Below are 25284 nucleotides of genomic sequence, written 5' to 3'. Positions count from 1 at the left end.
ATTTTTTTAAGGTTTGCATGGCGAAATCAAATGTTGATATAAAGTTTGCGGTACACCACGTGTATTAGTTCTGAAAAGAACTGTTGAGTTTCTCGACGTTTCGATCAATATACTTTCATCGTCCTCGCGTCGAGAAACTCAACTCAGAACTAATAGTACACGTGGTGTACCGCAAACTTTATACCAACAAACATAATTTACTTACAATTTTGATACATACTGTGCAGACACAATATATGCTTCTTTGAAATACATTTATTTTTACGACACCATTTAAAAACAAAAATGTATAAAACATAAATGGTATCTGGGAGGACAATTGACAAAATTCATTGCTAATGAGGGGTTCTGAATTACAATTGCACCCAAGAGAAAAATAAAAAAGAACCTCATTAGCAAAAACAAATGTTTACATTTAAATAAATTAAATTTGTATGCAACTGTTTGCTATAAAGTATAACATTTTAAATTTTAATACCATGTAAAACGGAAAGAAAAGAAAAATGTAAAATAAAAACAATCATGGCATCAGGGATTACACTTGACATTCCGAGACAAGTAAACCTCTATGAAATTTATGTAAAATTTGATTTTTTTTAAATGAAATTTGAAAATAAATTTTGTTTTTCAAGTAAACGAAAAGGTGTACACTTATTTTGTTCATTGCTTATGAGGATTTGCTAATACACCTTACACAGAAAAGAACCTCACCAGCAAAAACAAATCATTAAATTATACTAATTATTAATTGAAATACATAAATGTAAATTTGAATACCATGAAAACCATGGTATCAGGGCTTATTTACACTTGACATTCTGAGACAAGTAAACCCCTATGAAATTAATAGAAAGTTAGTTTTTTTAAGAATTTGAAAACAAAATGTTGCTTTTCAATTAACAAAAAAAAACATTTATGCTTTATATTTTTGCACTTATAATTATTTTAAAATTGCACTTACTTTGTTCATTGCTAGTGAGGATTTGCTAATTACAATGGTAATTTATGCTATTTATTTTAACTATTTATTAATTATATTTATAATTTATGACGGCTTAAAAAAATAAATACATAAATAGATAAAGCTGCCCATCTCCAATCTTGCGTAAGCTAAAAAAAGAAAACAAAATGTTAATGTTATCACTTTATTGAAAGACAACAGTTATTGTTATAATGGCCGACTGGTTTTTTTAATTTGGCCAAATTCCATATTTGACCACATTTAAGTCTGACAACAATTATTTTTGTATATTTAACGAAATTTCATATCTGAAATTCACGTTTATAACTGGTCTTTAATGAATGCGCATGTTTATTTATAATCATAAACAAGTTGACTATTTTATATACCTGTATTTTCAGCAGAAGAAACTTGAGTAGCATCTAGTACTAGTAGTAGAAATAGTCTTCTAGTCTTAATTGAACATCTTCTTATCTTCCAACTACTATTCACATTTCTCTATAGATAATGATAAATTACCCTCCTCGCCCTCAATATCAATATATTCTTCGGTTTTTTTAAAAACTAACTGCATATGCAGTTATATACATGACAAAAAAAAATATAGCTTTAAACTCACCGCTGGTGGTATCATCAATTTGCAGTCAATCTAGGTTTGTGTTAAGCCAGCTTGGCAGGATCATACTGAATTTACCACCATCTTCTTCTTGTTAGACCACTAAGAAAGACTGTCTGAAAATAAATGAACAAATAATTAATATACAGTAGAACCTCCATTTTACGTACGGTACGGGACCGAAAGGCGTACGTAAAACAAAGGATTCGTAAAATCAAGGTTGACCTTATATTGACCCCAAATACGTAGAGATCGTAGCTATAAAGGCTACCCGGTTTGTCTACTTTATTGTATTGAACAGCATGCAGGTTGTCACTAGCTAGGCCTTGCCTAGACTATTCAGGCCAGGCTAGCAGGCCTAGCAAGATGTGAGGCCTAACTAGAAAAGTACAGTACTGTACAGTATATACAGGCTGTGAGATGTTTAAATAAAGTGTAAAATATCAATGTTCTTGTATTTTCTATCAATAAAAACAGTCGCTGCTTAAATGCACGTGCCATGGCACGTGCGTAGCTTGACTCAAACACACAGCAGAATTCCACACACAGCCATGATTGTGGCTTTGTGTGCTTTGTTGTTGTTAAATTGCACCCTCAATGTAAGAAAATGATGACGTCATCGGTTATTTTAAGCGTACGTAAAATCAAGGGAACGTAAAATCAGGGTACGTAAAACACAGGTTCTACTGTAATACAATTATAGACATTATGAACATATGGTTTAACAGCTGCAAACTTAACAATACCGAACCAAAAATGTATCTACAGGGCGGCCAATACAAATAACGTGACCAATATCAAACTTACCTGATAGCTCCATATAATTTATAAAATACCGAATTTTGATTTTATCGTGAACAAAATAAAACATGAACAATTTCATCTGTCACCCAATTTTTACCCTGCTTTAATCCATTAGACAACTAAGACTTACCCATTTTCAGGTTTCTGATCATTCATAGGCGCGCCTAGGCCTACTGCTACTGCATTTCCCATCATGTCCAAACGCACCACCACACCAGCCAGTGCAGCGTGTTCCAAACCAACCATGACTTTTCTTTGGCCTAGCCAAGAAAATCGCTGTAGCCTATACACAAGAAAAAGTTCCTGTATTAATGCAATATAGCCTAGGCCATAATAGTCAATAAAAAAGTAATACAGTAGTAGAACGTCAAAATGTGAGCATAGTATTGCAGGCGAACAACCTCCACCAGCCTTGGTAGGTCTTGCGACTGGCTGGGCCGAGCTCTAGCTAGCTAGGGCAAGGCTAAACTAGCCTAGGCTCTATCCTAGCCTAGCAAAAAATGGTCTCTAAACTACACTAAACTCCTGTAAAAGGATTATACAATTAAGATAATTAACCCTTATACATCATTTATAGATATCATAAACATAATAACCAGCTTACATAAGTAATATCATCAAAATTGTTCGATTTCAGAAGACACACATACAATACTTCGAAAGTTTCGACGTACACACAGCATGAGCAGACGATAATCGGAGACTTCAGAGCAAAGATACTATAGCGCCACTTCGTGGAACTCCTATCTCTTATACACTGCGCATGAGTGAAATTCCATGGGCAGCCATTCCGGCAAGCAAGTTACGCGATCACATACCCCGGAAGTGTATAATAAACCATTGAACCACATCCACGTGTGACGTGTTATTGTTTGTTCGGGAAGTTTTCTCGTGTTGTATTGGGTAAATTGTAGTGGTAAGTTTTTAGAATATATATTTTTTTGTTAGTAAACATTAACAAAATTATTAAATTGTTGTTTAAATTTAGTTCAGGCAGGCGTTTCTGCGCAATCCGATCTAGGCCTAGGGCCTAGATAGTAGTATGCCTAGTAGGCATATTTAATGCCGAATACTAGGCCTAGGCCTAGTTTAGTTAGTATGATGATTAATAAAAAAAAGTATGGGAGGATGAATGATATTGATTGGCGTCTTGATAGATGGATCAAACAAGGCTTGGATGGATGGAAGATTAAGAAAAAAACTGAAGCTGTTCGGGAATTAGGAGTTTTTAATAAAAATGTACAAGACAATATAGCGTTTTATTAATAATAACATTAACAGAAATAATTAAATGTAATGAAATAAAAAATCGTGAGGATGTTATTGTTTGTTTTTTTTTTATTTAATAAATTTAAATTATAAATTTGATCCTCATATTTATTTTGTTCTTCATCTTTATTTGAAAAATATTTAGTTAATTAATGTAAACATTTTTGAATACTTACAATATTAATAAATAGTAGGCTATTGACTTTTGTTTTGAATTTAAAAATGTATAGTATTTTAAAATACTATAATATTGTAATCAAATGATTATGTAACAGTTCGAAAAGTGACCAAATAATTTAATGATATATTTTTCCCTATTTCAGAAAGATGTCTGTCATCATACTGTAAAATTGAGAAGATAGATGATTGAGTGCAAAGTGGTATTTTACACAAGAATTAAATACAAAGGCCAATAGTAATAATAGTTTATATTTTTGATTCTTGAAAAGGAGCAGTATCCTATGGGATTACAAATAAAATCACTATTTTCACACACCTCATACTTTAAAGTGAAAGGAAATAACCAGAATTCAGTTATTATCAGTACTGTTGTTTAGGCCTATTGGCTTCTTTTTAATACAAGAAATCAAAATAATAGAATTTTCCTTGTATTTAAGAAGGCTAAAACCATACATTCGTAATTTATTTATTGAGTGTATTTAATTATTCCACCATTATTTATTAATATTGTATAAAGCGAGATTTTTCAGTATTTTTATTGCATTTTAATCCTGTCTGTAATATTGAAAGTTGAGCTAATAAAAGTGGGTTGAAAAGAACAAATTATGATTATGAATTTTTAAAATTAATATTTAATACTTTTACTTTTTTGAAATTAAAAAAATGTAACAATTGTTTTTGTATCTAGTAATGTATGTACAGTATACTACAGTTGTGGCAGATCGTAGTAAAATTCCCCTTGCAATGAAATAACTTTGTAGGCCTGAAGCACACAAAATAGAAAGAGAGGGTCCGAACAGGGGAAAGAACATCCCTCTGCCCATAAATTTTTTTTTTTTTAATTAAAAAGACAGTTTTGGACAATATATTTGGCAATTATTACAATTCATCTCCAAAAAAATGCTTCTCTCGCACATAAACTAAGCCATCATCCCAGCCTAGGCCAAAGGCGGCCGACCTTGGGCGTGAAGTGCGTAGCATCGCGCTGCGCGCCGCGACACTATTTATAACTATGCCTCAACCGACTGCCTACAAAATTCGTCCCCCATACAGTCAGTGTTTATTCTGTAGCCGTTTGAGGTTGGACAGTGATATACGCATATGTAAGTGTAATATCAAATGGAGTAAATTTATATAATCGAATTTTATATAGATGTTCTTTCATTTTGACGCGAAAGATAAAATAAAGTCGTACTGTTTATCGCGTAGATGTAAATCCTATTTGTTTACATTGATTTGGTGGCGTGCCGCATTGCCTACTGGGTAATCCGCTTGCCGGAATGGCTGCCCATGGAATTATCATTTTTCGAGCGTCAGTTCCATATCTTGCGCCACTACGTGGCGCTATACGATCTTTGCTTCAGAGGCACATTTTCACGCTGTCAAGTTGTGGGCGGAAGTGAGTTGGACCATCTGAAAATTGAAAGAGGGGAGAAGAAAATAAAAAACATTTATTGTTACTTATATTGTAATTTTAAGTACTTTCAAATTGATAAAATTATTATTGTTAATATCAATTGTACTTGTATTAATTATATATACTTTTTAAATATTTAAACATTAATACTGTGATGATATTTTATTGTCTTTTTAGGTACAGAAGTTGGCAGAAAATTGACTGTCCCCTTTTTGCATTGTTTGGAACAGTCTACTCCATATATGGTGATGACTTTTGTAAACGTTAGCAGCATGGTCGCTGGTTGGCTGATTGTTGGATAGGCTGGAGAGGGGGCGGGGTTTTAATTTATAATTAGATATACCAGGGAACAACTTTTTGGTAATCACTTCAACATTAGATCATTCTAATATTTCACTAATTAACATGCATACATGGTAATATAAGTCCTAGGAATATACTGTTTAGTAATCCTATACTTTTTTTAGGGTACCCAGTTTTTTTAAATATCTGGAATATGGGTCATAAATAGGTAAATAAGTAGTCATATCTCATGCAAAGTTTTGTTCAAAGGGAAAAGTACAGTATTAAAATGTCAAAAAAGAATTAAAACGAGGACTTAAAATTAATATTAATATTTATGTAATGGTTGTGGGTAGAGATGTACTTTTTGTAGATTTCTTCTCCTTTATGAGTGTAGAGAGATGAACTGTCCTTGTTTTCAAATTGAAATAATTGAAAATAAATCAAAATGATATAAAGGTTCCATAAAAGGATTTGGAAACATTAAACCCAATGTTCACCACATCATGTTCCAAATATTCCACAACATTTGGATTGTGTTACTTTCTCTCAATTTCTTTCCAGTCACAAAGGACTGTTGCAATTTGTTTGTTTTCGATAAATGTTTATAGTGGCGGGTTGGCAAGTTATGTTCACAAATTATCACACCCAGAGGAATTTTGTTCAAAGTCAATTCAACTTTTCTATAGTTAATTTTACGGTGATGCCTATGAAAAGTTCATCATTGTTTGAAATGAAATGTCGTAAACAAAACATGTACATACAAATATGTCAATTCTGTACATGCCTCAATTTTTAATTGACAATTTCAAAAAACATATTAGTATTTATTCCCTGTCCCAATTGTCATTTCTTTTTATTTTAAATCTGTAGATTTGTCACTTGGTGGTGAAGATGCTTGCCTACCAATCCCAGAAACCTGTGTTCAAATGCTGACCAAAAACACCTCCAGTCTGGCATCAAAAGCTTGTTATATGTAGAGCATCTTGTGTGTAATATGTTTGTCCTGTGAATGGATTGCCATCTTTCAGAAACATAATGAATTCGCTTTATGGGTATCCTTGGCTAAAAAACCCCCAAAAAACCCAAATAATTTACATAGTTAAGTTTAAAATAGTTAAAAATATAAGGTTTTACAACGGTACAAACATTCTATTTATTAATGACGATTAATTAGTACAATAAGTATTTCAGTTTAAAGTCTGGCCTGGTATTCTACATCTGAGGATTTTTAGATTTGTCTTTCTTATCCTATAGATTGTGAATCTTAATTTCTGTACCAAATGGAAATGCTATTGATCTAGTTCATGACTTCTACATTGTTGGTGAAACGGTGAACATTTATATTTGCAATGCTGGGTATCCTTGGCACAACAAAAACCCAAAGAAAACCCTGAAAATTTTTTTTACAAAAGAACTTCAAATACTATAAAATGAAAACTACAGTTTTTTTAAACTGATACATTTTATTTGTTTAAAATACTACCAACCATCCCAGGTAGTACAACAACAAATTGATACACCAAACAAACTACCAATAACCAATTTGATGCTTCATACAAAATAACTACTTTATAATATTTTTATTTAAATACAAACAAGGTTTAATATCTTTGCTACAAACAAATATTTTTAATTTCTGTTTCAAAACGATTACCCAAAATGATTTCAGTAACTTGTACAGTATAAAACATTAATATAAGAAAACAATAACGTGAATAACATGGATAAAATCGCTAATAAAATTTCAACATGGAATAAAACTTTCTTTTCAAAATAAAATGCAGTTTCTCTAATATTTCTTCAGAAATGTTATGGCAACTAACATTTAAATCGCAGTTGTAATTGAGGCTTGGTTAAGTGCAGCAGCAAATATTTGTTATACATATTATACAATATTAACACTGTTGAGATGGAAAAAATAACTTGCACAAATAAAAGATGTGTTTTTTGTTGTACATGAAAAACAGCACCCAGATAATAGCTAAAAAAAGGCGTAAATATGGAAGGCAAACACCGTAAAAAATAAACACCCACAAAAGCGCTGGTATGCTTGTATTAACACGCTGTGTGTAATTATTGTACTGTTGCCGTTGTTTACCAATAATGCATATTTTTTCTTACTAATTATTACAAATACTAAGCAATATTTGAATTGTGAAATTAATTATAACATTATAGAAATATCTAACAAAGGCTTCTTAAAAACAACTGTGTTCCACACTCTTATAAATCTATAGGCTTTCTCCTTTCTTTTTAGCCAAAAATTCCAATATTGAAGGTAGCACAGTTTAACTACACAATATAAAAAGTAAGAATACCTGCACAATATTTAAAATATCACAATTAACTTTGAGACTCATAAAATGTTATATGTCCATGACATCATAACCGATTCTATTGCTGTAATATTAATTACATTTTATAACAGTACACAAAGAGTGTCTATCTATTCAAATTTGAATACCGCACTAATGTAATATTACTTACACCCCACTACTACAATCGATTGTAACCATACATTCAAAAAATAGATAACGGTAGTTAATTTGGACTGCTATTTCAGTCAAATTGGACTGATATTTCAGTCAAATTGATATTTCACTTTCTTTAATTTGTAAATTTTCCTCCACACAAATTGAAACACAATTATTTATACAAAAATTATGTTTTCATAAGTTGTTTTCAGATATAACATTTCAATGGAAAGGTAGAAACGTTGACTCTTATTATAGTTACAAATATTTACTGAAATCAGCCCAGTTTATATGTACATATTCTAAACTCACGACGTAGAAATTGTTGATTTTCCTACTTACCTATGCCTGTACAGTATTAGTAGGCTAATTTACTTTCTTAAGAATATTATAATATTACTTTACTAAATCTATGATGATGTGGTAGAGATGCAAGGAATAACACTATACAATACAAAACAAAAGTGGACAATGCTGATGGTTAAACTTCTATTTACAAGTAAATATTAAATGGAGCTGAGCAGGATAAAACGCAGGTTATAGAAATTTTGTTTTTTTCTCTTTACAACTATTCTGCTTAATTCTTTTTATTAAAAAGTGTTTAAAATTGTTTTTAAAAGGTTAGGTTTATATATCAAACTTCTAAAACATTTTTATATTTTATAGCTTAATATAAATAAAGTAAAATTTAATTATAGCCAGTGTATATGTCTTGTACTTTATAAACACATGTTTAAAATAAAAAGGCCATGTCAAAAGAATTAACAGGGCATCAGAAGATCGAATGACTCCCTCTAGAGGCTTATGGTTTAGAAACAACCTTTGTGACAGAACATACTGGGTAAAAATGTTCTTCTACAAAGAGGATTTAATCTAGTCTGAGACTAAACTGAAGAGATGAACTAAATTACTAATGTTTTAAGAAATACAAAGTCCATACAATCTCTAGTGCATTGTCCAAATAAATTAACCCTGTGCAAAAACTCTTAAAATAATATACTGTAGCTGTCTTTCATAATGATGGCAACACAAATGATTGTCTCAAAATTCTACTCTATACATCTGTTATAAATATCAAAAAATGCTAAACATTGTAATGTCGTTTTTAAGATCATGTTTTCTAAAAACTATAATGAGAACGCTATAGTGAAATTTGTTCCGACTGTAAATACATAATTTTGTCAATTGGTGTCATAAAATGTCCTAAATTAAAAACAACAATGATCACATATTAAAATTGTTCATACATGTTGAACTCTCAACCACTAATTACAAGGTGTTTTTACTTTACACAGAATCTGCCAAAACTGACCTTACGCGAGTGCTACCCGCAACCCACCACGCCCTTCTCGCAATCAAATATTTCAATATCAATAAAAATGAACTAAACCCTCTTGTCATGACTGCCCACCAACACATGCATCTTTTTTTTTTAATAAAAAGGATTTATATCAAGACAGGTTGGTTGTTGTTAAAAAAAATGAATAAACCAGTTTTTGGTGTTGTATGCTTGGAAGACATTGTGTGATAACATGGTCTTTGGAAATTAACGACACACAGGGTTGGTTTAAAATGTGCATCTTTTCTTTTTATGCCTGGGATAATTAATGACCCATTCATAGTTCTCTATCCCTGTTATTATTATTTCCCCTCAATCGATTTCTACTCCCCAACAATTGAGTAAATACTATTCAAAAATATTTGCAAGGATTTGACAATGGGCAGCAGTTATAATAAAGTATCACAGGGTACAGTTACTGCAGTAAAACAATAGTTCTGCAGCAACTTATCTTTTCATTAACAGCCAATTAACATCTACTGAACACATGTAAAATGACCAGTTATTTAAAATTACTTATTTACTAAATAATATGGTTACTACTTGGTTTTAGATACCATAATCTAAAAGCTAAATACATAATTAGACTGTACATATATATAAAAAGCAATAATATAAAAGCGACCAAAAAAAAAACAAAATTGGGTTTTTTCCCTGTTTGTTTACACAGTATATGTATATACACACACAAATTTATATACATATACATATATCTTTATATAAATGGATGGAAGTTAGGAGGGTAATTAGGGGGGAACATATGGTGGTGGTGCCCTGTGTGTTGGGGTATTGATAGGTCTTGTGGTTCGGTTCTCTGAAGGGGTTGAATTTAATGGCGGCGGGGGTTCATAAGGTGGTGAGCCAGATAAATCAACCATAGGTACTGAATTCCTATCTAGTTCGCTATATTCATTAAGTAATGGTTCAGTTTTCTTGTCGGAATAATCGGGCGGAGGTAGAGGTGGTTTCTCCTCCTTTAGTATAAGTGGTGTCGTTGACGAGGGTGGTTTCTCTGCTTCTTGGACTTCATTCGGTAAAATAATTGGAATTCGTTTGCTTATAAATGTGTGTTTATCTTCATCCGACAGTTTGCCTTTGCGGTTTTTCCGATAAAGAATAAAGATTATTATTCCAGCGATCAACAGAATTAATGCCACCACTACTGCAGGAAGTACCGTACTTATCCAGATATCGTCTGTTTGAGGTTGTGCAACACCAGATATTCTTGTAGTAGTGATGGTAGTTGTCATCGGTGCCATTGTGGATACACAGGCACCAGAAGGCATTGCTGCTACTTCAGTGATTTCAAATTTTGGTTTGAAAGCATCTCGCAGCGCATCTGTTGGTGTTCCATCTTCGTTCATAATCATTTTCATTAAAGCCTCGATAAGCTCAATCTGACAAGAGTCTGGAGAAATAGAACTGTTTGTCCAAGTTAACTTAACAGAACCTCTTTCAACAGAAAGGATGGCAATGTTACTTGAGTCACTGTCGCCAAAAACGGCAGCAAGCCTGCTCAGAACATACTCCTGCAGCTCCTTGTTCTTCATGAATTCATCAAAATCGATGTCAAGAGTCAAACCCATAGATACTGGTGCGGTCTCTGGTTTTGGTGCAGGTATCACAACCACTTCAAAAGAGAATTGTTCAAAATAGCCTTTCGTGTCTTGAGCTCTTAAAATGTATTCTGTAACATCTTGTGCTGTTAATGTTCGACCAGTCAATTTGTTATTCTTTTTATCCAAATGGAACCAGTTGGCCTTCGTTACTGGTTTACCAGTTGTATGAAAGGATAACTGAAGATGTAAATTATCACCATCTTCCTTATCATAGAAAAGATCCTCTGGTATTTTAAAGTCAAGGAATTCACCTTGTTTGACCTCAAGTCTGGAAAACACAACATCTTGATTCAAAACTGGAGCTGCATTCGTTGTAGGTGTGGGTTCTGTGGTTGTCTGTTCCATCTTCTTGGTTGATGGTGGTTGAGCAGTAGGTTTCCTTGGAGGAGGTTTCTTGGTAGGAGTAGGCTTTTTGGTTGGTGGTGGGGGCGGTGAAGATGGAGGTAGGATAATGACTTGTGTTGTTGGTACAGTTGCAGAACTAGTTGGTTGGATCATAGATGATGTGGCCATTGGAGCTTGAGAAGGTGATGGTTCAGTTGTCATAACTGGAACAGATGGCAATACATCAGTAGGTGTCATACTCTGTACGGGAGGTGTGAATGTTCTAGTAGGAGCTTGAGCGGAGGTTGGCATCGGTGTTGGCTGCAGCTCAGTTACTACATCTCTTGGTGGTGTAGGAGTTGGTGTAGGCATGGCTGTGAACCCAGACACCGGTAACTGTGTCTTCATTGTAGGTTTCATAGATGGAGATGGCGACGCCCTTACTGAAGAAGGCATAACCATCATAGTGCTTTCTGCTGGAACAGCACGTGTTGGTGGAATATCAGTTTTAACGCTAGTTGGCTTAACCGTTGGAAGGATTGAATTAGGGACTGGTGTAGCCAATGGTGTATTAGCTGAAGGTGGTCTGGTAGGTTCGGCTTGTCTTCGCATTCTTCTAGCATGTTCTGGTTGATCGTATCTTACATGCCAACCGATGATATTATGTCCAAGTTTTTCTGCCATTGAGCCATCTTTGGCTGCAGACTCCAGCACGGTAACTAACGGCAGCTTTGAAAAATCTCGTGAACCACATCCAATCTGCCAACTGACAACCATTCCTTTATAAAATGGCTTTCTAATATTTCCTGGGCCAGCAATAATCGCTGATGAGTCTCCAGTCTTTGACGGTAACAATGTAAATGTATCTTCTGCCAACATGGAATATTGAGACATCTTCTGAATGGCGCCAACACGTGCTGCAGGGCTCATCTTTGATAATTCTGCATCAAGAACGATTCCTGCTAAAACAGCAGGTTCATCTGCTTGACATTTCACAGCACCAGTACCAATGCCTTTAGATTCTGATGCAGATGCATCTGGTGAAGGAACGACGTCTATTGTGAAGGTATCTTGGTCCTGAGAGTTTTTTCCAATAGCTGTTATTGATATATAATGCACACCGATATCTTCCTCTGATGGCACTCCTTGCAAAGTGTTGCTGGATGAGTTGAAATGCAGCCACATTGGAAGTCGGTTATCGTTGTCACCTTCAGATAACTGCAAAAACAAGAGTAAACAAACAGGTCAGTCAAAAAAAAAACCAGAATATTACAGAATGTTAAATAAGTACACAAAAAGTATCCCTAGAATAAACAGAAAATAAATTAAATTTAAACTATGACCGCCAATGTATGTTTGGCTTTATCCACTATTGTGGTTAAGACTTGCCTACGGGGAATCAGGATTTATTATATAAACTTAATTAATGTTATATCTGATGTTTCCCATAGCAGTCTCTTGTGGGCGGCAAAGAGAACAAGAAGTAGAGAATGTCATAAATTGAAAACAGCTGCATATTCAATTTAAATATTTTACTGTTTAAAATACAGAAACTCTAGTATTTACCTATCAAAATAGTTTGATAAATAAACATGGTTAACTACTTATAGAAACTTCAGTTTCTCACTCAACAATAATATAATGTATGTAACTTAAATATTTCACAGATACAAAGACAAACATTTTGGCACTATCCAATACCTTACTCATCAAAGCTCAATTGACAGTAAAAAACAAGTTTCCCATCAACTCATTATTAGAAGAGAATTCTCCTTTTATTGTAATTTTATTATAATCTATTTAATAATGGAATGTTATGTTTTTTGTATTAAGTTTAGCTATGTTAAGGAGACAACCAGTCTTGATGATCATAACAGATTTTTTTTATTATTCCAGTTATTTTATGAAGTGTCAAATCCAAATTCTTGGAGGAACAAAAAGGAAATGAAAGTGTTTTCTAGATTCCAGGGCTTTTCTTTGATTGAACATTGAGCCTAGTTTACGTTCAAAATATTCAAATTATAAATATTAATTTAAAGTAAATTAAATCAATCTATTGTTTGATTGGGGGTATAAGTGATGGTTATTGATGCTTCAGAAACTTGTCAATAATAATGCGTAGAAAAACGTCACTGCAGCAAAAAACTGTACCACTAATAATGGTTCATCCTAATTCTTTACGCATTATTTTTTTTACTTTGCAGGGAAAAACAGCTCTAAAATCAACATCATAACAAAAATAACAAACCACAATCATATAAGTAACACATGTCAATCTAAACTGATGTATAGAAATATAAAAGGTAAATCCACTGTTGTTTTGTCAGATAAACTTAGAGAAACCTCCTCGGGCAGTATTGTCCATTCAGACCACTTGATTGACACCAAAGTCTTATGAACGAACAAAACAAAGTATTTATTGACGGTAAATACTGTAAACCATTGCTAAATAAATGTATTGTTCTTTTTATTTAGACCCATGGACATATTTTGATACTCCTCCAACTACAGCGTGAAGAGACTATATGAAAAAGGTTTCTAAAAGTACAAATTAATTATTACAATTTCACTAATCTTAAAGACGGAAGCAATTAATATAGATCAGAAAAAACATTTAGGATATTGCCAACTCTATGGAGGTCACTAATCTTGTACGATCAGTTTTCGTACTGATCGTACGATCAGTTGGCTTCCAGTCCACTAATCTTTTACTTTGAAGATGCACGCATATGATACAAGCATAGGTCGGAACTTGCTGTAGTATATAATATTTTGGACTCCTCTGACAAGGAGGAAGAGTCTAGCCACTTGCATAAAAATTAAACAGACACTGAAAGAATACTTAACATACCAAATAGACCAGGAGTACATGAAAGCAATGTTACAGTACATTATATATGATTAGATTGTATAATGTATCGATGCTAAGTCGATATAATGTGGTTGTGGGCGTACATTTTACCATTTCATCTATAATCAATGTACAAGGTTAAAACATTACATTCAATCATTGAATCATTGAAATCATTGAAATTGAACCAGGCACCACGTTAATTATCTAATAATTCTTACGATGAAGGCAAAAAACAAACAAAACTAAGAATGTTATCAATGATTAGAGGGAGTAAACATTATGTCTCCGTCTATTTCCTTACATCCCTGCTCGTCATATTCCCTGTCTATCACACATGAGTCATAATGTAAATGGTCGGGAAATGAAATATTATGTTTATTTTCAATGACTATGTTCTGTCGCATAATATTTTATGAGGTTATTCATAGTTTAAAGAAGTTAATTTTCATTTACTGAATTAGAACATTTATAGGTCCATGTTATACTGTAGCTTTTTGCACCCGAGCACTATTGAACAAAATAGTATACTTTAATACAGACTTGTGTTTTATGTTATTTCATAATTTTTTTCTAAATATTGCCGATTAATAAGCACTTTAACTGCTAAGCATGCTTAAAAGTGCACAATTGAAGGTGTGAATGAGAGCATGTACTGCATCAAATGCAGTGATCTTGGGACCAAGACAAGATGGAGCTTAACAACATCTTCAACTTAGAAGAGAAGAGAGCTGGTGAAATTTTACTGTAGAGAGACATGGTGGGCAATATTCATACCGAAAACAGCACATGATAATTTTGCGGATGGAACAAAGAAGTAAATCAGAACAAAACCAATTATATTAATGCGTTTTTTCAACCCTACGTTAAATTCAAGACAAAAAGATTACAATTACAGTACATTTTATCGACTCTTATTACAGTGTGACTAGTAATTTGATACATTTAATTAATAGGACTTATGTCAGATTATTATAAATGGCAAACTAGTCATCCAGAATCTTAAATATGAGTGTATATAGAAGATGTAAGGGCCATGTGAGGTGATTAGAGGGGAATGAGGCAAATGAGCGGATATGCAAAATCGCCACAAGGAAGTGGAATTGTGTCAAATTTGACTAAACAATATGCTAATGAATTAAATACTTTTTTTAATAGGTTCGATCGCTATAATTTTTCTGATGAACAGATCTTAATCAAAAGTAGGTTGGCCTTACCAGATGAAAGTGGTTTTGACCTTAAGACAAATGCGGATGAAGTTACCAGCCACTTTAAAGGTCTGAAAGCATCCAAATCAGCTGGACCAGACCAAATTCTACCCAAAGTTCTTAAATTATGCGCAACCCAATTGGCAGATATTTTTGTATATATTTTTAACTTGATTTTTGAAACACAAACCTTGCCAGAATCCTGGAAAACGTCATGCATCATCCCAATCCCTAAACGACAAAATATACAGTGTTATAACGATCTTAGACCTGTTGCGCTAACATCCATCCCAATGAAAGTCTGTGAAAAGATTGTTCTAAAAAGCCTGAAACCATTAGTTGCAGATTTTTTGGACCCACATCAGTTCGCTTATCGGAGAAACAGGAACACTGAAGACGCATTAATATACAAAAATGAAAAAATTTATGCCCATCTTGACAATTGGAGAACATCCCCGTCTGTTAGGATTATGTACTTCGACTTTAGTTCAGCTTTTAATACCATCCAACCACACATTTTAATTAATAAGTTGTTCGGCATGAATATCCCCAATTTACTAATTTCGTTCGTTTTTAACTTCCTCGTTGGACGTCTCCAGTTTGTTAGGCTAAATCAAAATGTCAGATCGGACATTATTCGGACAAATACGGGAGCACCACAAGGTACTGTACTTGCACCGTTTTTGTTCACATTGTATACGTCAGATTTCCAACCTAGATTCCCGGACTGTCCAGTAATTAAATTTGCAGATGATTCTGCTATGATAGGTTTAATAAAAGAGGATGACGATACAAATTTCAAATCTGAAATAGTTAGGTTTACGAAATACTGTGATGAAAATTTCCTGGAACTTAATGTAGCAAAAACCAAAGAAATGCGAATAGATTTCCGCCGTAAAAAAAGAAGGGAAATTGAGCCTGTCCAGATTAAAGGACATGAGGTAGAAATCGTTAAAACATATAAGTATCTTGGGGTAACGTATGACAATAATTTATCATGGGGAGAGCATGTAGATCAACTAATTAAAAAATTAATTACTAGACTGTACTGTTTGAGGAAAATGAACGTTTTTAGGGTAAGGGAAGAGATACTTACTATGTTTTATTCATCTGTTATTTTTTCAATCTGGGATTATTGCCTATTAGGCTGGGGTGGGAACATAAACAAAGGAGATAAGGGCCGCATATGTAAAGTGTTAGAAAGGGCATTAAGAGTGATTGGCTCGTCGGCGCTGACAGCGGACTCAGTCTACGATTGTCACTACGGAGAACGATTGAAAAATGGTTTACAGGCGGTCATGGAGGAGGAAAGCCACCCCCTTCATTCGGATCTTCTTCGCTGCCACATTGGTAGAAGTGGTAGACTGAGGCCGGTGATGGCGCGGACGGGTCGATACTCAAATTCGTTTCTCCCAGCTGGGATTAAAAAATTTAACGATGACTTTAAGAGGTAACTACAATAATTTTGATAACAATAATAAATAATATAATATAATAATTAATAATGAAATATAAGACACTTTTTAAACCGTTTTGTAATGATCTGTATTTTTAACTTAAATATTTTTGAGCTGTAATTTTATGATGTACTTTTTTAATCATTGTGTATTTTTTATATTGTTATTCTACATTTTATACTTTATTTTTATACGATATTTTTATACGATATTTTTATGTGATAAGTGAGCAAATGCAATTTCCAGTTTATTTGGACAATAAAAGTTATCTGTATCTGTATCTGTATCTGTATTAGGAGAATATCAATTAGTAGATTTGTCAAATTATACAATGAATGAATTATCACATAATGTAGGAATAAAACATAACTAATGAATCATAGAATAACTGAATGAATAGATAACCTCATGAGGAAATTTCCCGAATGATCGTAATCAAAACGGTACTGGGTTTGGTCTACTAGCGTTTCTGCTCTGAAAAGTCATCTATTTATAGAAATGTATTCGGATATTAATCAATATTTATTAATGTTAGGCAGTAAAAATTGGTTTTGAATTTTGTTTTCAGTCAATGTTCACCACATGCTCAGTTTAAAGATTTAAAAATTCAAATTCAAAGACCATCAACATTATAAAGCAGGGAGATTCCAGGTCAGTGATTAATCAATAAATTATGGAATGTAATTTAGACTACCCTGGATGAGGTCAATATAGATGGACATAAGATGACGACGACAATATCATTAAAAATTAATTTGGATCTCCACCAACAGATTCTTTGTTATCAAGCAACTCACTGATTTTATTTTAATTTAATAATCTACTTGCATTTTATTTATTTTTATTTAAATATTTCTATACTACAATAATTTTGGTAATTATTTAAAATATTCCATTGATATCATGATGAAATGGGAATGAGGTCCCCTAGAGATACTCGTCTCGAAAGATGTACTAGGTTTTTTAAAGAGCTAGATGTGTACACGGGACCTACGGTTTATAGTCTATCCGAGAAGAGCCTCGAACCCTTGCCGATGTTATGGGTACTTAATTACGGTCCCACTGTCTTAACCACTCGTCCACTCACTCCCTCAACTACTATAGTCATTTTCAGCGCTATGATACAATTCATTGTTAAGATTCTCAAAAAGCTGAGTCAAAAGCTGCTCACCCAATTCTACCATTTGTGTAATAACTATATTTATTATTATTTAATTTTAAAATTAATAAAAAAAGAATTTCGTTTTACTTGAAACGCAACACTTTTTTATTTGATTTATTTGATAGATTAATGATACAGGTACATTGCACATTTAAAAGAGAAAAAAAATCGGTTTGACAAAAAATAAACCACAAACATTGAAATCCCGCTAGAAATAGGCTGATTGCTCTTTAAACATACTATTTTCTATTGAATATAAAAAAAAAAACTAATAAAAATAACTATAAATCAATCACACAGCTTAAATTCTCTAAAATGTTCTCCAGTTCATGATATGAAAACTATACAAGCCAACAGCCATTTCTATTTTGGCAAAATCAAGTGTACATATTGATTTCTTCTGCTTGGCTCGGAATGAATTAAGACCCATTTGCACGACAACATAATAAATTCCGCAATGAAATACACACAGATCAAAAACGGCACATAAATAATGTATAACAAAAATCAAAAGCAATTAACATCAAAGTTTTTTATGTCATTGATTGCTTCCAATATTTGTTGCTTGATGACTTTTTCTATAATAAATTATTTTTTCCTATAATAAGAAATATTAAAAGGTAAATGCTGATCAGCCTAGTTAAATTCTAGTTGATTGACATGTTTTTGTTTTCTTTCTCAGGTTTTTAAAATCAATTTTTGAATGAATAAAGTAACATGACCGAAAATACAAACTTATTTTGGAGTATAATCTCACCCTCTAATTATGGTGAATTTGGACAAAGACTTATTATTTATGCAATAATGATTGTAATCCCATGACCAAATTTTCCCAATATGTCATAGTAAAAGAATAAACCGGTCCTATACAGTATCAAATGTTTTCTTCCAAAGAAAAACTTACATTCATTAATTCACTGCATGGAAATATGAAATCTTAAAAATCAAGAATAAAATCAATGAACTTAATTTTTTTTTCAAATCATATCATTTACTGTAAAAGAAATAATAAGCACTTGTTTTTGGCATCAGTATTCCAAAATTCCTGGCAGATTCTAGGAACGTAATGTAGAATTTTGTTTTAATTATCAAAATGAAGATAATCTCCCCGACTTTGAACAGTAATCCTCGTCAGTCTGCAACTTACAACAGATTTTTTAAATGGCAGAGAAAATGAACATCTTAAGCCTTTGAATGGACATTCTTGGAATGTTGGTTCGTTGACGTCAAACTTATTACCTCATTGCTGCATGAGAACAACACACACAACTAGTGATGACAAATACAAATAGGTCAAAGGTGACAGAGAGACCAACAGTCTATCACTTGCCCATCACTGTTACCAGTTGCTGTTGGTGATGATGGTGATGACGAGTGAGACATAGTCGGGCTAAGATATTACGATGTACAATCTGGTAGCACTACATACACAAACTTTCTGTTTCAAGGAACGGAAGACAATGGCGTTTTTTTTCTTCAATAAAGCAAAATTGTATTCCAAGAATTATATAGCAATCGTCTGTTTCAAGCATTTAAGTATTGAGCAAGAAGAATCCAATTCAGTTGACTTTGGTAACAAAATACCAAGCAGATTGAAACCAAATAATTTAGAGAAATCAGTCATCTACCCTCTTAATGCAATCTTCTTAAAACTTGCTTGTTCAAATAAACGTTGGTTTTGTAGCGCTGTTAGACAGCAGTTTTAGAAGAGCGCTTTGTTATGCTTAGTATCATCTTATCTATTCCCAACCTTTGAATATAAAATAACAAAAATAAAAATTTACCTTGTATTTTAACACGTCTCCTCTAAACGCATAGCGTGGAATGGCAAAGTCAAAGATACGTCCGACATAGGCCGTGGTATCAGGAACACCCCACAACATTGTTATGTCATTGTCTAAAGAGTTCGTTGACTGATACATATTGGCACCTATTGATTCCTTCATGAGGCATATTAGTAAAACGCACAGTAGAGTCTGTCGTTCCCTGGTGGGCCGTTGAAATAACCCCGAAAGCATTGCGATGGTAGAGTTCTATAAATTTCTAGTGTGGAATGGAATGATGTCTGTCGGTTGCACAAGTTAAAGAGCGCCCTCTTTCTGTACACCAGCTTCTTGGCAAATATTTAGTAAGTGGAATCTGTAATTTATTTCCAATATTAATGTGTTGAGTCAAGCTACATACTGTTTAATAACTCCACAACAAAGATTCTGAAAAAAACAAAAATATGACAAAATATTATTATTATTATGTATAAAAAATATGAATTTGTATTGTGCCATAGTACATACATTTGTTAAAAGATGCACCTTTGTCTTAATAGTGTCCAAAACAACAATTTGATGATTAACACACCCTGGTTTATTGTTTTATCAACATCAAGCAGTCGCTTCCGAGATGGAGTCCACACTGCCTTTGTCTACCAAAATGTTTCCTAATAATTATAATTTATGAACAGGATGGCAACGGCAACTAGAACGCTTCATGATGCTGTTGCCATCAGCTAAATCGAACTAGTACTGGTAGATGGTAAACAAAGCAACAAGATCTATATAAAGTGAATTTTTCCTTTGGCTAAAAAGTTAGGCTGGTTTTAATTGCAATAACACATAATCATTAACCAACATCTGGTATAACTAGCGACATTTATGCCAGGAAATTAAATTCAATTCTTTATACCACCATGGAGGAATTATTTAGACTCTATGTTTATACATATGTTATGTTGTTAGTACAGTATGTTGGATAGCAATGATTTTAGATGTCGAAAAAAGAAACTGGAATAAAAGATGAACTAAATGCTCATATCCCTCCATTGTAAAGCTCTGTCTACAAAATCCAACTTTATGTGACAAAAAAAATGTGATGTGCCCATATATTGACACGATGATGTCACATCACTACCATATTTGGGCAGTTGTTTTTGTCAAACTCGTTTGATAGTGTAGACAGAGCTTAGGACCAGGTATAGATCTGCAGTTAATAATAACTTGGTCATTCACAACTCACTGATAAATTTCAACAATTAATACTTTATGACTGAATAGTTAGTTATTACGATTAAAAATTCTATAAAATATATTATCATATAATTCCTCTTAGGCTACCTCTCTTCCTCGAATACGCATCTTCCACAATCATTAGTGGAACATCTCACAGCACCAAACTAACCACCAAATATGGTATAAACTATCTAGTTCATACAGAATTACAGAACACACAATAAACATAGTTTAATGTGAAGCTTGGATAGCACATCAAAATATGCCATTTGAATGTTAAATTTTACTTCAAGGTTTGACAGTTCACAGGAAGTGATCCGTAATGATGATTCATTTTTACTGCAAGCAAAACTTGATAATATGTTATCAATATGTGCTAACGATATATTTACCAACACCCACAATATTTATACTACCCAGTAAAAGAAAGTAATAAAATTATGTTTCAACTTAAATTCTTTTAATCCACAATTCGGGAACTTTGAGGACCATTTCATGTAGGAAAAATTTGCTGTGTTCTGGAAGGCATCCACACTTTTTTCCTTCTTTAACAAAAGCAAGTATTTGTCTAAATTTGGAAGAGATGGAACATTGAGTTTAGGGTGGGAATGCTATATTTTTTGGGACAAGTGTTAAACTCTGTCTAGTTTGACCACAAAAATGGTGATGTGCCCAAATAGGATAGTGATGCTTAAAAATGATAATGATATGACATGTCTATATATGGGCACAACACATTTTTTTTAAATGGCAATAATTTCTTTATACTGTACTAATACTGGAATTAACTAATAATGTTTGGAATTATTCAGATCAAATCAACAAAATAAATTCAATGTCCATATTAAAAATAAATTCCATAAATTGAAATAGATACATTTAGATACATTTTAAAGCATGGATGATGCTAGGTATTACGTTGTTAATACATCACAGCTACATGCTTCTCCTTAAATCTATAAGAAACATTATCGTCATCCCAAGGTGCCGCGCACACTCGTCTAAATATCGATTTTCAAATTCATCTTGATAATTAATTTTGTGTGCGTCCCATTTTAAGAATTTCTGAAAGCCTCATTAGATTACGTTACTTTATAGCGTATTATGTATTTTGACATAAGAAACGAGCTGAAGTCTTTTGCAATACAAATTTAAAATATTAACTACTGTAAATATATCCAACAGACAAATATATTGGTAAATAGAAATTATAAATAACTTAAATATTTCCTGCCAGACACATAAATTGATATTATTTATTACAACTCACTGTTTATTATGAATGTAAATTGTAAACTTAAAATAGAAATGTAATGCTACATAATAAAACTAGAAGGGGGATTGTCAACAATTGAAAAATAATAATACCTCTGTTGTGATATTCCTATTGAAGGGACATGACCATTAAGGGATGACCATTAAGGGGACACCACCATTATGGGGACACATCCCGTAAACGATAAAGGAGAAATACTATGTCTTAATACTATGTCCAAACTCCTTTTTTCAAGTCAAGTCAAGTAGTCAAGTATCATTTATTATCATTTGTTTTAGGAAAAACATAGAAATTCTGTTTGCTCTGTTGGCGGAGCACAATATCCAACGGACACAACACGAACTCAAAAACAAAAACATTACAAAAAAAAAGTGTCTACATCATATTTAAAGCTCTAATAGATCCTGGAAAGAAACTGTTTGTAAATCGTGCCTTATTGGCCTTAATAGAACGAAATCGCCGACCGCTGCGCATCAACTGGAACATACTAGAGGCCGGATGAAAATGATCATCTTTGATAGCCACTGCCTTTTTCAGAAGACGATCCGAAAATATGTTCTCCAAAGGCAGTTGTGTAGATCCAATTATACGCGATGCGGTCTTGACTATTCTATTTAGGTCACGCTTTTCATTTTTATGGGGCACGTCTACTGTATGATCATATTGGGTCCTAAAGATTTTCCTTAAAATAGACATTTTACTGTACAATTTAACAGAACAAGTGTTGTAACTATTGGCTAATTTAATTTTTATGTTAAATTTTTTTGCAATAACATTTTAAAACATAAATATAGCTGGACAGGTTCACACAGAAAACTAGGTTCTACTATCATTATATCATCTGTTTGTCTAGAAAATCATAAATTACGATAAGAAATTGTTTGAATAACAATTTATGGTTTACGTGCCACACCGCTATACAGTATAGTAAAGATGTTATGAAATGGTCACATATTCCAACTATATATATTGTTTTCCCCTTTGAATAATAAATATTATTTGATAAACGATTTACAAATGTTTGAATAACATGATAAATAAAATATTCCATGGTCTTTTTTGTTTTTTTTAATGATTAAACATTAATATTTAGTATAAGTATTTAATACAAGTTAGTATGTAATAATGTACTAGAACATTCAATGTTTCTTGCGATGTGCTTCAAATCATTGGACACGATAGCAACATTTCGTTTTCATGACGTGCCACTAGACAACGCAGCTGTCATTTGCACATGCTCAGAAACATGAGAATGAATATCTGTATATTTTTGTGCTGTTTAGTGAAACAAAACATCGCTACTTACATCGGTTGTTTTAACTTTAGTACTACTGTAGTAGTACTGTATAGACATTTTTTTCTTGTGTTGGTTAAAAATTAAATCAAGTACTATTTTAAATAACAACTAAATAATCTTATTAATATTAGCATACTTATTTTCCATGGTATTACTACTAACATTAGCGTACATAAAGAATGATAGTTTGAATTAGCTAAATTAATGTGGGCGATATAACATATTTATTCAAAGTAATACTAATAGGTATATTAACATGAAAATGCAAAATAATAAAACATCCTGTTATGTCAGGGTAAACGATGGATTTGAATCGCAAATAACGATGTACAAAATGAATACTATGAGCTTACCTACTACCATTATAGCAGCCATTTAGTCCGTAGAAAACATAGATTACCATAAATGGCTACATAAAGTCTACAATCAGCTGAAAGTCAAGTAGAAGGGCAAATAATATTCAAATCCTCCAACGACACAGCATAATGTAAATGCTTTAACTGTGATAAATGTTCCATTGATGGAGTTTACAGCTACGACTAAAATAACTGTGGTTCTCCCACGAATTAAATAACTACCTATAAAGCAAATAAGCAGACTATGACATCACGAATGACCCCTATTTGAGGTCAACATTATTCTTATTCAAGCACTGAATAAATATAAATCTGTAAAAGTAAATGTTAAAAAAAACAATGTAATACCTCTTTGTTTCCAAAACCAATAATCCATGGTCGTTTAAAGTATAATGTCTAATTAGGACTGATAAATTAATCACATGTACCTGTTCTGACTGCTGACTGGTGGATATTGTTTGTCAATATGTATAGTGACATGTGAGGTCGCAAGTTTAGTAAACTACAATGGATCAGGGTTAATGTAGTATTAAGATTTAATCTTTGTTAGTTTTATCTGTTTTGTTGTTAATGGTTTTTATTTTAGACATTTTTAATAGAAGGTGGTGTAGTTGTAATTAGTGAAGGGCACTTTATTGAAGTCTGATAATAATACAACCTGGGCTTATACAACATACAACCTGGGCTTATTATGGGTTACACTAGCCAAATGTTATTTTTTACAAAACAAACACACACATCGTTTATTTAGCAAGAGGTTTTTTTTTTTGGTAATCATACACACTGTTTGTTGAAGTAACTGCTTCATAAACTTCTACATTACCAAAAGTAAAACATCATACATTTAAGTTAAAGTAGTATAATAGGACTACGATGGTATAAAAGCCTACATATCACGTAGGATTCCCCTCACTTGTCACAAAGCTCAGCAATTGTATTAATTCAAATACAAATACGTAAATTTCAAAAGCGTACTTGACAAAGCAAACAAATGTGAAAGAATTTCCCGGATTTAGAAGGAATTTCCTCAATAGACAATTAGGAAATATAGCTCAGTAGTCACAACTGTAGTGCCACTCCCAAAAACCGCTAAGTAGCTAAGTAGCTAGCCTGAAAGAAAAACCTGTTTGGGTGGTGGCAAAAACGACTGTAACCCACTTAACCTGATGAAAAAATAAGATCCTCAAGGCATCAGCTATATTAACTAAACAGGGAAGGATGCAGCTATTCCGAGCCACCTATGATCTATCAACGGATGTCACATATCCTGATGTTAGCCATCTTGATGTTACACATCTCGATGTTGAGAAAAAAACTAAAAACAATAGAATTAAAAGGAAAAAAGGATTTGTAGTGTTTAACCCTTCGTTAATGATATGTTTTGCTT

At 32.7% G+C, this 25284-nt stretch overlaps 1 protein-coding gene and 2 long non-coding RNA genes across 8 annotated transcripts in view; 1 reads left to right on the top strand and 2 right to left on the bottom strand.

The window, feature by feature from the left end:
- Positions 1 to 597: 597 nt before the first annotated feature.
- On the bottom strand, positions 598 to 2704 carry LOC140059508 (uncharacterized). The gene is made up of 4 exons (XR_011847210.1): positions 2512 to 2704; positions 1581 to 1693; positions 1351 to 1459; positions 598 to 1110 (listed from the first exon to the last, which is right to left on the bottom strand). It is a non-coding gene; the product is annotated as an uncharacterized lncRNA (long non-coding RNA).
- A 461-nt stretch (positions 2705 to 3165) lies between these two features.
- Positions 3166 to 6860, top strand: LOC140059398 (uncharacterized). The gene is made up of 4 exons (XR_011847174.1): positions 3166 to 3297; positions 3974 to 4065; positions 5425 to 5607; positions 6403 to 6860. It is a non-coding gene; the product is annotated as an uncharacterized lncRNA (long non-coding RNA).
- Positions 6861 to 9480: 2620 nt separating this feature from the next.
- LOC140059396 (dystroglycan 1-like) overlaps positions 9481 to 25284 on the bottom strand; it is a 64984-nt gene continuing 49180 nt past the window's right edge. For 5 of the 6 annotated variants that reach the window (XM_072105292.1, XM_072105290.1, XM_072105291.1 and 2 more), the window contains 2 exons: positions 19751 to 20176; positions 9481 to 12506 (listed from right to left, as the gene is read on the bottom strand). In XM_072105292.1, the coding sequence (XP_071961393.1) occupies positions 10092 to 12506; positions 19751 to 19984 (2649 nt within the window). In that variant the 5' untranslated portion in view covers positions 19985 to 20176 and the 3' untranslated portion in view covers positions 9481 to 10091. Of the gene's footprint in view, positions 12507 to 19750; positions 20177 to 20275; positions 20294 to 25284 lie in introns of those variants that run through there. The other variant, XM_072105295.1, reaches the window with a different exon arrangement.

The sequence above is a fragment of the Antedon mediterranea genome, chromosome 9 (assembly GCF_964355755.1).
Source record: "Antedon mediterranea chromosome 9, ecAntMedi1.1, whole genome shotgun sequence".
NCBI classification, from domain to species: Eukaryota; Metazoa; Echinodermata; class Crinoidea; order Comatulida; family Antedonidae; genus Antedon; species Antedon mediterranea.
The sequence above is the reverse complement of the archived record's forward strand: the minus strand, read 5'-3'. Positions and strand labels throughout refer to the sequence as shown.